This window comes from Coloeus monedula, assembly GCF_965178545.1.
Source record: "Coloeus monedula genome assembly, chromosome: 2".
Taxonomy (NCBI): domain Eukaryota; kingdom Metazoa; phylum Chordata; class Aves; order Passeriformes; family Corvidae; genus Coloeus; species Coloeus monedula.
The window spans coordinates 73,938,819-73,953,648 of NC_138782.1; the positions used below are offsets into that span (position 1 = coordinate 73,938,819).

Below are 14,830 nucleotides of genomic sequence, written 5' to 3' on the forward strand. Positions count from 1 at the left end.
CCTTTTCTTTTAAAGTGCAGCTGGAGGAAACAGTGTCCACCTTCTCTGTGCTGCTACCCAGTGGTCAGAGCATTGGCCGGGAAGTGAGAGTTCCTGAGGAGCGTTCATGCCTCATCCCTGACCACCACGCTAGACTGGGAGGAGGAAGAGCAGGAAGGAAACAGGGAGTCACCACCTTTTCGTTTGAAGTTATGACCCTGTTCCAAAAAGCATGTAAGTCTCGAACAAGGACAAGGCAGCTGAGGCAAAATGCAGAGTATAACAAGGAGGTGTCTCTTTCATCTAGTTCAATCATCAAAACATAGTCCTGGGGTTAATTTACGCATTTTTGTAGTAAATAGTTCCTGGATAAAAAACAGCACTGGCTTGGGAAAGTTATCAGAAACCAGGAATAAGTGCCTACAGCTCCCTGTGTCACCTTCCTTCTCATTCACACTAGTGCCACACATTTGCCATCCTTTCCAACAGGGTACAAATTCAACAACTGAGGTGATGGATGCTTCCCTTCCATTTTGCAATCCTCCTGAGCACCTGGGACACTCTCCTGGTAGTTAGGAGGTGTTGATGTAAATGCCTTTGAGCTAAAAGGCAATTTGTTAATTTCTGGGTTACTGTACTGAAGGTGAGCACTCTACCAAATACTGCCAGGCACTGAAGCCATCTGTGGCTACAAGAGAAAAACCTGACTTGTTGGGCTTGGAGAGGTTCCACTCAGCAGGATCTCTCTTAGAGCTGCTTCACCTACTTCCTAGATCACAAATGGGAACAAAGGGAAGACAGGTTCCAAGATGCACAGTCTTGGACAATTCTGAACACTTCTATCCAGAAACAGATTAACAAGAGTTCAAGTGGCTGCTCAGAGGAGTTTTTCAGAACTGCACTTGTAGTTTACCCATACTGTTTTCCTAGTCCTCAGTGTTTCAGTTTACATTTATACAGTTAAGTGGAGCGTAGTCAGAGAGTTGGCAAAGCACACCAGGACTTTAAGAGGCCCGTAGATCTGGTACATCATAGCCCAGCTCTTCTCAAAGCAACCCAGTCTCCAGCATAAACTATTCCACAGACTTTCTGCATGGAAGATTTGGTCTTCTAAGAACAAAATGGTGTCTAATTTACCCATCCCTGCTGTATTTGTGACCTCTAAGGAGGGAGGGTGGCAGGGTTTGGTGCAAATGTACACCTGCAACACATAATAGGCCAGAACACATTAGATGTAAAAACACATGCTCAGAAGAAAAAAAAGGCCCCATCTTCTCCCAAATATAATGGTTTGGGCTTGACACAAAGCTTGAGCCTGTGTTCAAAGGCAGTAGAGGAATAGCCTCTGGCTTTCTGGTGTCTCTTTGCAAAACATGAGTTACAGAACTTTGTTTTCTCAGAGGGTAGCTGTGAAGAAAAATGCATTTTACTGTGGAGTACCATTTATTGTGGCAACATGCCAAACCCCCGATCTAAAAAGGGAGGGTGAGCTTTTAGAGGAGAGTCATCCCATCCTAGGTATTTAGCAATTGGAATGAAGTAAGGTGTAAAGGAGAGCAGTTGAAGGAATGTAATTTACAATGCAGTTCCTTCTAGACTGCACAAGTTTTACTGTGTTATTATTAGTTCTCCAGTATATTGACTAAATGCATTCTGGAATAAAGTGCTCTTTTGCAACATACAGAAACTGGAACACACTTTTAAAAGTAAATATAATATATTTTAGATCTTAGAAAAGACACTAATACAATTACTAGATACTGTATTTTCAAACATAATTCTGCTGTTAGATGTCATGGCTAAAGAAGTCCTTATCTAGTTAAAAAAAAAGGAAGTTGATAAATCATGAAGGAAGGAAATACTGAGGTTTAAAAAAGCCACGAATTTGTTTTTCTTCAGCTTATCATTTTGAAAACTCAACTGCTGTAATTCTGGATGAGTTGCCAGATTGTTTCCTTCATAATTCTGCATCTCTCTTATCCATTCTTCAGGGATCAAAAACAAGCATATTAACTTCAGTCAGTGAACACGCAAATCAAACAAACACATTCCCCTAACTTCGGGCTCTGATTAATTCCACTGGTAGCCTTTGACCTTGATTTCCACGATGACTTGCCGTGCATAAAGAGGCCTGACCTGGTATCAGAAAACTGCAGAGATTTGGTCTGGAAAAAAATAAAGCCATCCTCATCACTATTCCCTAAGTACTACATTAAAATCTATAAAACAAAGGGCTGAAATCTGAAGTTTAGGCCTTGGAGCCAGTTTCACAATCTGTTTCCTGTAGTCAGAGTTCATTTGGAGCCAGTGGAAAAAACAGCTTCTAAAAGATAAAAGGCAGTACTGTGACTTTCAATCAATCTTAGCGTTCAGTGCATGAATATAGCTGTACCAAAGTCTAAAACACCAAAGCTCCAGTTCTGATTCTGGTTCAGTCTACTCATCTTGGATGTACGTAGTCATTGTCAGAGACACCCAACAACTCATGATGAGAAAAATAAGATCTAGCCAACTTCTGGAGATCAAAATTTAGATAGAAATAAAGCAAACAGATGTGACATGCCCATTCACAGGAAAATGGGAGACCATAATGAGTGACAACAGAATGGGATGGGAAGCTGAAGTGGTAGCTAATGTAAAAACAAAACAAACAAAAAAACCCTCCAACAACATAAAAGGCACTGGCAGAACTATTTTCTTTGAACCCATCAGTTATGATGGGTGGAGGCCTCGAATGCTTAGAGAAGTCAAGACTCATATTTATTACAGGTAGTGATGATTTCAGCAGATACATTGTTCACGAGGGTGCCAAGGGCCTGGAGGAAGCAGCTGTGTGAAGCAGTCCAGGCCTGTCCACCCTACCAAACAATGGCAATGCAGTCTCCTTGCAGAAAGGATTTTATGGTTAAAAAGAGACTGGTCTTCCTTGAAAGGTACAGGTAAATGCAAGTTTTAAAGAAACAGTTCCAGAAAACAAAGGGATGTCAGAAGAAGAAACCAGATTCTTTACAAATAAGAGAGCTGTTGATGGATGGTGTTGGGGAGCCAGCCCAAGCTCTGCTCCTGGACTCAGAAGTGGGTTCTGCATCTTTCTGTTGTATAAGGATAGCTTGTTCTGCATTGACCTTCAGTTTTGAGATCTGAATTTTAAAATGGGAAATGTGTATGTGAGAAACTAAAAATAATTGTGCAAGACCCTATGTAGGCCCAGTGTCCTGTTTCTAATTAACTCCCAAGTATTCTTTTGCCTTTCTGTATATTCAAAATCGTAGTTTCATGATTGCTTCAATGTGACAGCTGCAAACAGTTCTGCCCTTGTTTTCCTCTTTTCTCTGCCAAGAGGTGAACTGGATCAAGGAATTGACTTGGCTGAAAATTAAAATTTATCAAAAACAGCACCTTTTTTCTTCCCTGCAGGAAAAGCAAGGAAAACAGCAATACCAGCCTCTTTAGTGGCAGATTATGCTTAATCACAGAACGGCTGAGGTTGGCAGGGACCTTTGGAGACTATCTGGTCCAAGCCCTCCACTCAAGCAGAGCCACCCAGGGACAGCTACCCAGGACCGTGTCCAGGCAGCTCTTGAATATCCCCAAGGATAGCAAGTCCACAACCTCCCTGGGCAACCTGTGCCAGGGTCTGGTCACCCTCACAGTAAAAAACGTGCTTCCTGATGTTCAGAGGGAACCCCCGCTGTTTCAATTTGAGCCCCTTGCCCCTAATACTGTCATTGGGCACCACCGAGAACACCCTGGCTCCATCCTCATCGCACCTTCCCTCCAGGGACATATAAATGTACGGATATATACACGGGTAAGATTTCCCCCCGAGCCTTCTCTTCTCCAGCTTCATCAGCCCCTGCACGACTGGGATTTTAAAAAAAATCCCCTTGGATTAACTTGAATAAAAATACCGCGGAACTGTTGCTCAATGTGAATATTCCGGGGATTTCCCCCCGCCAACTCCTCTTTTATCCCAAGTGATGACGGGACTGCGTTTCCCCAGCACCGGCAGTTTTTCCCTTCCCGCTGACGCGCTAATTTAGGCTACATCCCAGGCTCCGCCTCTGGCACGCTTACGCGGTCGTTTACAACACGTGCGTGCTTAAGTGCTTGCCGGTGCAGAGCTCTGAGGCAAACCCGCTACGGGGACTGCTTCACCCCGGCTGCCGCCAGCCGTCGGCACTCCATAACCTGTCGCGACAGATCGCAAGCTCCCCCAAAAGCCTAACGAACAGGATAACGAGAGTACCGCGCGCACATCCCGCAGCGAACGCTCTCCCTTCCCCGGCAGGATCCTGGCCGTACGGCGCGCTGCCTGCCGGGACACGTAGTCTTCCCCCGCGAGGGCCACAGGACCGCCTTTCGGCCGGACTACATATCCCAGCACCCCCTCCTGGCACTGCCGCTCCCCGCTGTGACTCGGCCTCCCGGCTGCGAGCGCTGAAAGGCGATTGGCTAACCGGCGTGTCTGTCATCCGGGCTCCCCGTGCTGGGCGGGGCCATTTTCCCCCAACCCTGAGTCAGGGGACTGCCGGGGGTCGGTGGCGGTCCCGGCGGGGACGGCTGAGGGGCCGCCCTGGGAGAGGCAGGGTCGGGGCCGCCCCTTCCCTCCATGCCCGGGGCAGGGAGGAGGAGCCGCCGGCGCCGCGGGGTGGTGGCCGCCCCTTTCCCCGCCGGGAAAGGCGAAGCCGCAGCGGCGCCGCTCGCTCGGCAGCCCCGGCGCGGGAGGGCAGCGGCGGCGGCTGTCCGGGATACCGGCCTGCGCTGCCCCCCATGCAGCGCGGGCAGCGGGCTCTGCGCTCGCCGCGGCCGCGCTCGTCGTCGTCTGTGTGGGCGGGCTGGCTGCTGCCGGGAGCCCGCCATGGGGCGGCCGCGCCGGGGCTGCTGAGGAGAAGGAGGCGGGGGAGCTGCGGCCGGGTGGCCCCATGGAGGAGCGGGAGGGCGAGGTGCGCTGGGACGGGCTGTGCAGCCGCGACGCCGCCGCCCGCGCCGCCGCCCTGGACACCATCGGGCAAGCCGTGCTCCGCCGCGCCGAGAGCATCGCCTCCGGGGCGGCCGCCGACGGGCTGCCGGTGCCCGCCGCCCGCGACGGGCTGGGCGAGGTGCTGGCCCGCCTGCTCATGCTGTCCAAGAGGTGCCCCTTCCCCGACGTGAGGGAGCAGAGCGAGGCGATCCTCAGCGGGGTGCAGGTGAGCGCGGCAGACCGCCCCCTTTGGCTTCGGGACCGGGCCGGGGGCTCTCCCGGCACCGTCCCACGCAGGGCACCTTCGGGTTTCATCTGTGCGACGAAGTGGGCGTCTGATCCACCCTGTCAGATGTATTCGTGTGATTAATACGTGCTAAGTGCTCTCCACCCCTACGGCTCTCTCCCCTAAGAAACATTTGGAAAAGCGTTATTAAAAGGCGGCGGGGGCGGTGGGGGGAATATCTCACTGGAGACACTCAAAAAACACCTGGATGCGTTCCTGTGTCCCCTGCTCTAGGTGACCCTGCCTTGGCAGTGAGGTTAAACTGGATGATCTCCAGAAGTCCCTTCCAACCCTAACCATTCTGTGAAAAAGCATGAAGTCTTTCAGTGTAATCCAGCAGAGAGGATTTGGCACTGAATAGCTGGAAAGTTGGGGCATCCCCAAGGAAGCACTAAAATGACAACTTTAACGCTCTAGTTTCAGTCTGTATGACCAGTGCTGTGGTATTACCGGGTTGGTTTTAATAGAAAAGCAGGAAGGATTTGGGTATTAACATTAGTGGTTGCCAATTGAAAATATAAATGGGAAGTTGTGGAGCTTTTAGAAGCCATATGAGCTGAAACGTTATTAAGCCAGAGCCTGTCAAAGTTCCCTTCTTGTCGTTTATTGGAATCGATAGGCTCCAAACTATTTTTTTTTTCGTAGCTCATAGGCAGCCTAGCCAACAGAGGGTTACATTTACTGACCTAATGCTAACAAAAATAAATGTTACTTTGTACTCTTCCACTCTTCCAGTCTAATTATAGTTACTTGCATTGCGATTCTCTTGGTCACCTCAGGTTTTTGCGCAGGTTTTGGAATTCTTGTATCAACGGGTCCATCAGCACTGCTAAAAATACTGCTTGCTGCAGAGTAGGAAAAGGAAATTCGGGTATTTCTTTTAATCACAAGTGAACACATAGAGCTGTGCTTGGAGATAGCTGCCTGATTCTCACTATTGTACTTTATCTCCCTGAACTTTACAGGTTGAATATAGGGAAATCCAGGTGAAAAAAAAAATATATATATGAAAGTATTACAGACATAATAATTTATACATTATATACATAATTATGAATAACGTAAAAAACATTATATGCTACCGTACATATAGAAACACATTCTGGGCTTGAGTTATTGGGGCTGAAAGAGTGTCTTTATTTTGTCTAACTTCTCAGTAGTGTGCAGTGTGATAAGTACAGTATAACTTATTTTACACAGTTTGGGCTGTGTGGGGTGTTTTTCTCAAAGCAGATTTTATCAGAGCTGATGGCTTCACATGGTCTAAATGAAAAGCTTGACAACTTTTCTGTAAAAACTGAAGCCAGTGAAACAACCACCCACTCCAAACTTGAATATTAAGTTGAAAACTTAATCTGGCTTCTTCCCTGCTAAAGGTTCATATGAGCAGGGAGTCTGTTACCAGTGAGAATGATGAGTCACTGGAACAGACTGCTAAGGGAGGACTTCTTTTTGTCAAGTTCAAGATATCAGAGTCTATTCAAAGGCCAAACAGATGGTGGTCTCTCACCTAAATTTTGGGGGGAGGTCAGAATACGGGACCTGATGACTCCCTTTTGTGTTTTTATGTGTTTGAAGTTAGTGGTATGTTCAAGTCTTAGTCTGGTTTAGAAACTTTGTTACTAGTTTGTTGTTTGTTTTTTTTTAACTAGGCCAAAAAGTTCTGGCAGAAAATGTTCATCTTCATACAGCAAATGCAAGTTTAAATACCCTGGTCATTGCTGGCTTGATTAATAAACACGGATGTGAAAGGTTTAATAGCTGTGAAACCAATTGTATGCACACAAGCTGCAGTAAAAGTAAAAATAAAATCCAACAGAACATTATTTTAAGAAAATCTTTAAAAGCTGCTTTTGTAACTTTTCCTTTTCAGGAGCACAGATTTAAGGGAGAAGTATTCTATATTTTATGAATTTAGAGTGGCACATCTTAGTTCTTGTGTCTGTACTCATAAATGAAAATTTTCATTGTAGTCTTTGGCTCTGCACTTGTTGGAGAAATAATCCAATCCAAGTATTCTGTTTTGGATGCTGAGGACTACTGTCAGGCATGAAATGGTTTTCTGTTGATTACATGACCAAGAAAAATTTTGTTCAGGTCTCTGCAGTGGAGATGGCAGATAAAGCAAACTATTAAATTAAATATTATCACTCCATACAACTTGTGGCTTTCAGCAGTTCTTCCAAAGGTAAATAGCTTAGTGACATAAAGATGTGAAATCCCATTCAGAACAGCATCAGCACTTGTATTACTTTATCTCCCTGTTTTGGGATCTGAAACAATACCGAAGTCCACAGCAATATGTACCATAATGCTGTCTAAAGTTATTAAATGGCATATAGAGCCCAGGGCAGGAGAGGCAACTTGGAGCCTAAAAGTTCTCCTGTGAACTGGGGCTCCCTTCTTTTTCTATCCCTTGGGATGGTCCAATCCAGACTAGAAGTCTGAGCCTGGACTGATACATTTCTTTTTATCCCTCCCCACCCCAGCTGCCTCAATCTGGAGAACTGTAAAATGTGCTTTATTAATCTTTCAGGCTTGCTTCAAGCATAAATCACTGGAAATAAAAGATTAGAAATTTCCATGTGGTCTGATGGCTATTTCTTTCTTTGAGTTAGTGCCCTCTTGCCTGTTGGGGCACTCAGCAAATATTTAGGCATGAGCACTTGTGCTCCTGGTGTTTTTGTGGCTTTGTGTCTGGAGCAGGTTGGTAGAGTGCATTATATGGCTGGTGTAAGCTGCAAGCTTGGCAGCAGCCTGTGTCAGCATGGCATCCCTCTAAGCCTGCCTTTGCTATGTTTTGGGAGTTTTCTTCCCTGGATAAAAATCCCTCTGATATATGGTGGAAAGCTAAGTGTGCAGCTTTCTTCTTTGGTGTTAATGAATAGCATTGTTAATAAATAATATTGCTTGTATCAGAATCTATAAAATTAATTATTGCTTAACATAAATTCCTGTTGATTTGACTTATATTCAGGATAATGAGTTTCTCATAGTAGGATATATATTCATATATAATAATACATACTTTTTCACCTAAGAGAATATATCTATTTTTCCCATTTAGAATACAAGTTGTTTTTGTAAGTTATTACAAAGACAGTGTCAGCAAACTACTCCCTTTTTTTCTAATTGAAACGTTTTTTCTTTTATTAGTAAAAGCAAGTTCCTAAAGCCACTTTGACCTCAATAGATAATTTAAAAAGTATTTTAAAGATATTTCAATTTCAATGCTTTAACCAAGTGAAAACAGTTTCAATGTTTGACTTTGAAAACATTAGATGAATAGTTTTTGAGGTAAAACCGCAAATATTTATCATAGGTTTTTGATAAATTCTTTTTCATGGGGTATTTTTCATGTATTTATAGCGTAGTGCCTGTGACCTTGCAGAATAGAGTGTCATTCCTCCCAGCGTGCTGGGTGTCTGCACACCAACACAAATATATTGGGAAAGAACAGCAGTGGAATGTTTAAACACATGCTCATTAAAAGTCTTCTGCCAGCCTCAACTGGATCAATTAGATGTATATGACTGGAATGTAAGTACAAGGTGTCTGTCTGTAGCTGGAGAAGAATCACTGAAAGGATGAGATTTCATAATTAAAATCTCTTGTAACCATCCAATGGAGAAAACTCAGTCAAACAAACTGCTCTCCATGGGTATGTAAATTCATAAAAATAATTTTTTATATTAATGATGAGAATGCATAGATGGAGGGCAGGTTCTGCAGGTGCAACAAGATGCTAGTCTACATAGGACAAAAGATAACAGCAGCAGAATAAAACCCATAAATGTTAAAAAGCATAGAATTTGGCATGCAGAGCTTGACTGGGGGCAAATATAAGGAAGAAAGAAACAATTTCAACCTCTCTGAGAAGTAATCTAATGATACCAAACACTTGCATTGAAGGGGAAAATTAGTAATGAAAAAAGAACTCCACTCTCTGTTGATCTTTTCATTGATGTAAACAAAAGATACAGAAAATTGGAAAGAGTCTGTTGCTGACGATGCAAAGTGCCGAAAGATATATGAATAAAGCTAGGATGGACAAAAACATAAGGAGGTGTAGCTAAAATGAATATTGGAAGAAAGCAAGAAATAAAAGATCCACAGATTAATGGATTAACAGATAATGCTGAGGTGATTGAAATGTTTTCTGAAACGGTTAATCCATCCTGTGTAGTCAGTAGCTGTGATAAAAGCATAAATAGTACCTTTCTAGGCTGGAGGGTGGGGGGGAAATCTGTAGGTTGCTGGGATAAGCACCAGATTTTCAATTTGGTAGGGCCTGATGAAATTAATTCCAAGGTGCTTAAAAAAACCAATTAGCTGAAGCAATCTCATGTAATGGATTGCAATTTTGAGATAGTGGAGGGAAGTAGCAGACTCAGATTAATTGGTGCATACCTCTTCAGTGTGGGCTAAAGGGGGTGGAATGAGGAAGAAGCTGATGGATTTTAACTGTGGCTCAAAGAAAAAATACTGGACTAGTGTTGGAACACATTTTTAGTGCCTACAAAAAGAAGTTGAGCAACAGCCAAAGCAGACTTATCCAGGATAAATTCTTTCAAATCCAGCATTGCTACTACTTCGGCATTGAAGTAACAGGCCTTGTGGTGCAGAGAGATTTATAATGTTAGTAGATAGATGTACTGGAGTCTTCAATGTTCACATGAGTGTCTCATTAACAAGTTAGGGAATTGTGATCTATAAACTACACTTTAGTGAGTAAAATTAGCTGGAAAACCATCCCCAGAGTGCAAGCACAGTAACAAGTGCTTGGTACAGGCTCTACAAGGTCCTGTCCAGCAAAGTATTGATTAACAAATTTCTATGCTTTGTTGAATTGCAGATTACAAGATGGGAGGGAGAGTAAGAATACTGGAGAGCAGCCATGTAATTTAAAATTATGTTAATGTTTAATGTGAGCTTGTATCATATCTTCTAGTCCTTTGGGCTTTTTTGTGAAGAAAGTTTGAAGTACTTAGTGGTGGTATGGTTGGCTAAAACAACGCTTAAGACAATATGTTCCCAAAGAAGTGGGGATGAAAAGACTGCTGCAAAAACAAATAAAACATGAGCTAGAATGAACAATGGATCTAAATTCCAGAAAGACTTGGGATGGACATTTGGGGAAAATGTCAATGTTAGGATAGACTATCCAGTCATCTTCATCACTAGATCTCAAACATCAGGCAGGAGCAAGGCGCTTATTTGATCTCTCCCTGGGGAAGGCAGACATTGCTAACTGGATGATTTTTGATTTCCAGCCTTTTTTTCTGTGTTTTGTATTGGTAAGTACTTGGAGGGACTTCAAGCACCATCTAAGTCCTTTGCCTTTGATCTTCAAGACTGTATTTACCAGACAAATAGTGCTCAAACTTGTGGTCTGAAACCTCTCTCATACGTAAAACCATCAGGTGGACTTGAGGGGGCAATTATCATTACCCCTTCTTTTCTCAGGCCTTCTGCTTTAGTGGATAAATGTATCAGAATTCTGTAGTTTGCCAAGGGCTGTTATGGCACAGAAGAGAGGGGTCATGTCAGCAGCCAAATATATCTTCTTGTCTTAAAACCTTGAGGCACTGATTGGGATCCAGCCTTGCTTGGTAGAGAACATGGAATGGAATATCCTTCCTTTCCAAATTCTGGCAAAACACTTGTATGGTTTAAATTAAATGAGCATCCAGAAGGGATGGGAAGACTTCTACTCACAGCCAAAGCAGACATTGTGTCCTCTTCCTTTGCCACTGTGGTAGGACAAATAAAGCCCCTGCCGGGAGAGGAGGTGATAATTCCTGTGTGTGCATCCATAAAGGATAAAACAGGAGGAGTTACTTTTCTGTTTCATTGCTGTATTTGTTCTAGCAATGTGAACTCACATCAGAATTCGCTCTTTGCTTTGTGAGTGCTCCATGCCTGAGCTCTGTGGTGCATGCTTCTTAAGAGTGATAAGGGTGAAAATTATGCTCATTGCTCCCAAATGGTTTATCCTGATGAGTGGTATTATGGGAGACTAGCTAACTTTGCAAATCTTTATAATCTTCTTTGGTGTAATCTTTGGTAAATGACTTTATAACTTGTCTAAAGTCTTTTTTAGCCTTCCTGTACAACACAAGTAATTTTCTTTAGTGAACTTTGAGATCTGTAGCTAGGCAGATAGATCTGTTAGGTTGTGGGATTTCTTTTGTCCAGGTTAATTTGACTGTGTCCTGCTGCATGATAGGGATGTTCCCCTGCAATGCTTACTGTTGGTCAGCCACCATGGAAAGGTGTCTGAAAGTTGAAATTTAAAGTCTGTTCAAGCTTAAGAATTTAAATATGGTATCCTTACTGGTGGTGGTGAATCTGATCCATCTGGAAGCTGACTAGTCTCTGCACAATGCCAATACCTAAATCAGTTCCTGTTTCTCATAGTGCTCTTGTATAAAGTGAATTAAAACATCCTTTTTTGTGAGTTCACTTCATAGCAAAACTAAGTTCTGTCTCTTCCTGCCACTGGATGGAATGGATTTAATTATTCATTGTAGGTTCCTCCCATCAAAATCTACGTGTTGCTTTACCAGATCACTAGTTTAGAGAACATCTGTCTGTTAGGAGCTTTTTTGGTGGTGTTCTATACTCTTGCTTTTCTCAATATTGAGAGAGAATACTGAGCTAATGACATGATGTTTTTAAATGATTAGTCTTATTTACAGCTTCTGCTGCCTCTGCAGTATTTATTGTAAACATATTCTGATGATGGGTCTGTACCATGTGTGTGGGACGAGGCTGGCTGGAGATGTTAAGGGTGAAGAATTAATCTTGACATGTCAGGGAATATTCGGAGCAGTGGCGTGAACATATTTTTTAAAAACTTAAATTGTCAATAAAATTTAGATGCCCTTATCTGCCTCTTCCCTCATTCAGCCTACTTGCCTCCTTTCTTAAGGCTTCAGTCTGTTGAGAGAGATGAGGGGAAATTTTCTCTTGTCGAGCTTGTCAGCTGCAGAATTGCCTGACCTTGGGAATGTCTTTGGTTGGAATAAGGAGTTGCTTGAAAACAGTGGAGGTTTTCAAAGTGATGCAAAATAGGGTATCTGGGGCACTTCTAATGCTGTTTCTGTGTTTGCAGCCTCTCCATAATTTTCCATGCTAACGATATGCCATTCTTCTTGTATGGAAATGAGCTTTGCTTAGTCAACTTTTTCTTATAATTGTTCAAAATGACTTGATCTGTAAATTTATAAGTTTATGTGATTCTGCTGAATTGATTTTCAGGACATCATAACTGGAATTTTTATTTTCGAAAGAAGTGAAGCATGAAGCACACATTTGATAATATCTTGGTTGATATTTATTTTTTGTCTGCATTGAAGTGCTTTAAAACTGAAAAAAAAAATCAAACACTAATGTTTCCTTATCTCTTACTTTTTAGTAATGAGGTAAGCAATTATAGGATGTACACTGGTGGCTTAGTTAAAAAAGGTTTGCTTCCTGTCTTTTTTTTTTAATAGGAGCTAATACCAAGAGATCTGCAGAAACCAGAAATGCTTCAGCTTGAATGCATTTTGTAAATAACAGCATCTGTTCTCCTGATCTAGCAGTTGCTAAGTCACACGAGCTCTTTTTCAGACTTTTTTAAACTTTCTTTTGATTCTGCTTCTCTTTCTAGAGGTAATTTTAGAAGTTGGCTGTTCATTTCAACTCATAACTGGATACGATCTTTTCCAGTCTACACTCATATTCTAGTGTCAGCTTAGGTCACTATCTGAAATAGTTTTTCTTGCTCTGACACTAATAGTGTACGGGTAGCAGTGATCCTTCCCCTCTCTGTGTTGATTTTCCTTGAAGTTCTGCTCTAAGTTTCCAAAAAGCTAATTTATTTATCATTTTTTGGGGTTTTTTTAATTGTATATTTTGTTTGTCCTGTTTATTATATAAATAACTGTCTTCATTTTGGGCTCTTGGCATATGTTTGGATGCTTTTTGTTCACAAATGGGGAAATTTTATATATCTTGAGGAGATGTTCAAGCAAAGGGAAAAGTTAAGATTTTGGAATGTTTTGTAAATTAGCATACAATATTAAGTTAAAAAAAAAAAGTATGGACATCTAGGTTATGTAAGATAATGTATCTTCTGTTACCCTAACCAAAGTATATTACTTTAAAGAAAATGACGTCGTCTTACTGTGACAAGTGCAAAGTGAGCACTGAAGAAATACTTGCTGTTTTGTCATCTTACTCTTGACTTTTTCTTCAGGTCAGGGTTTCTCCTTTTGAAATAAACATAGTGGAAAAGTACTGAATATACCATTGTGGGCCAGAAAAAATAGTTTTGAAAGCTTGATTATATTTTCCTGTGGATACTGAGTGTTTAAATTTCCAAAAATATGGTTTGCTGTCAGTATGGTTTTCTATTCCAGTAAATTGTTTACAGTTTAAGAGGGATTGGAGGGTGGGAAAAGCTTAGGTCTCTCTCCAGAAATCAAGTGAAACATGGAAATCTTCACTTGAAGCTACATTAATTAATTAAATACAAAAAGCTAAGTGGTGGCATTTTTTCTTGTTTACTGCTTTCCTGATGTTTTCAGTGACCTTTTTTTTTTTTTTTTTTTTTCCTGGAAAGCTTAGGTTAGATTACTGCCAAAAGTTGGTTTCGGAAGGTGAACTGGTTTAGTTGTATTTAAACCCAGTAAACAATTAACCATTTTCCTTACTTCAGCTTTATGTAGAAACCAAGCTTATTCTTTCATGTAATTTTGAGTTAAAAGTATCACCCAGTGTTGTGTTCTAGTGCAAGAATATTACCCCAAAATACACTGGGCTGGTGTTTTAAAAATAGAGGTGATGCTACTTATGTAATCTGATAATGTGTCCCTTCTGTGCAACTGCAAGAACTGACTTTCAATTCAGGCCCTGTGCTATAGAAAAGCACTGAAAACTTCTTCTGGGAACATGTGGGGTTTTTTTCCCCTGTAAATTAGCTAGAAATTGTAACTTTTTTTCACTACTCTATGCCTTCTGGAGTCAGTAATAAAGTTTTCTTGGTTTCAGGTTCCTGGCAAGTCCTTTGTCTGCCTAAATAGCTGACTGGCTTTGTGGGCCTTATCTTTGAGACTCAAGGTGTAACCACCTCTTCACCAAATTTCCCTCCCTGGGATATTCCTGCTTGCTATTGAATTGTTTTTAAACAGTTTTCTTCTGAGACAAATCTTTTTGTCAGGGACTCCTTAACTCCTAGGGAGTAAACATGGAAGAATATGACATTTATTCAAAGGAGGAACAAACTTGAAAATGCAAACTTATTTAAAGCTCTAAAGCCTTTCCTGTGTGCCTTTTTTTATTTTTTTTTGAAGGGGGGATGGTGTTTGTTTTTGGGAGGAGGAGAACCTCTTTTCTGAGAGATTTTTTTCCATTGCAGCTTGTTGCTGGTGTTTTGGTGCAACAAAACTTTAAGCTTTAAATGCAGCCTGTTTGCCAACAGTACATTCCACTCAGATTAAACCACTTGTTTGGATTTTCCATGTATTTAAATTTTAGTTCTAAACTAGTTTCACACTGATATCCATGTAGAAGAAAGACCGAGGAAAGGAAAAAGTTTAAGAAAAACTTTCTAT

At 41.9% G+C, this 14,830-nt stretch overlaps 1 protein-coding gene across 1 annotated transcript in view; it reads left to right on the forward strand.

Moving 5' to 3' along the window:
- The first annotated feature begins 4,519 nt into the window (after nt 1–4,519).
- Nucleotides 4,520–14,830, forward strand: part of SESN1 (sestrin 1) — a 76,867-nt gene continuing 66,556 nt past the window's right edge. The window contains exon 1 of the mRNA XM_082303207.1: nt 4,520–5,168. Within this exon, the coding sequence (XP_082159333.1) occupies nt 4,905–5,168 (264 nt within the window). The 5' untranslated portion in view covers nt 4,520–4,904. The remainder of the gene's footprint in view (nt 5,169–14,830) is intronic.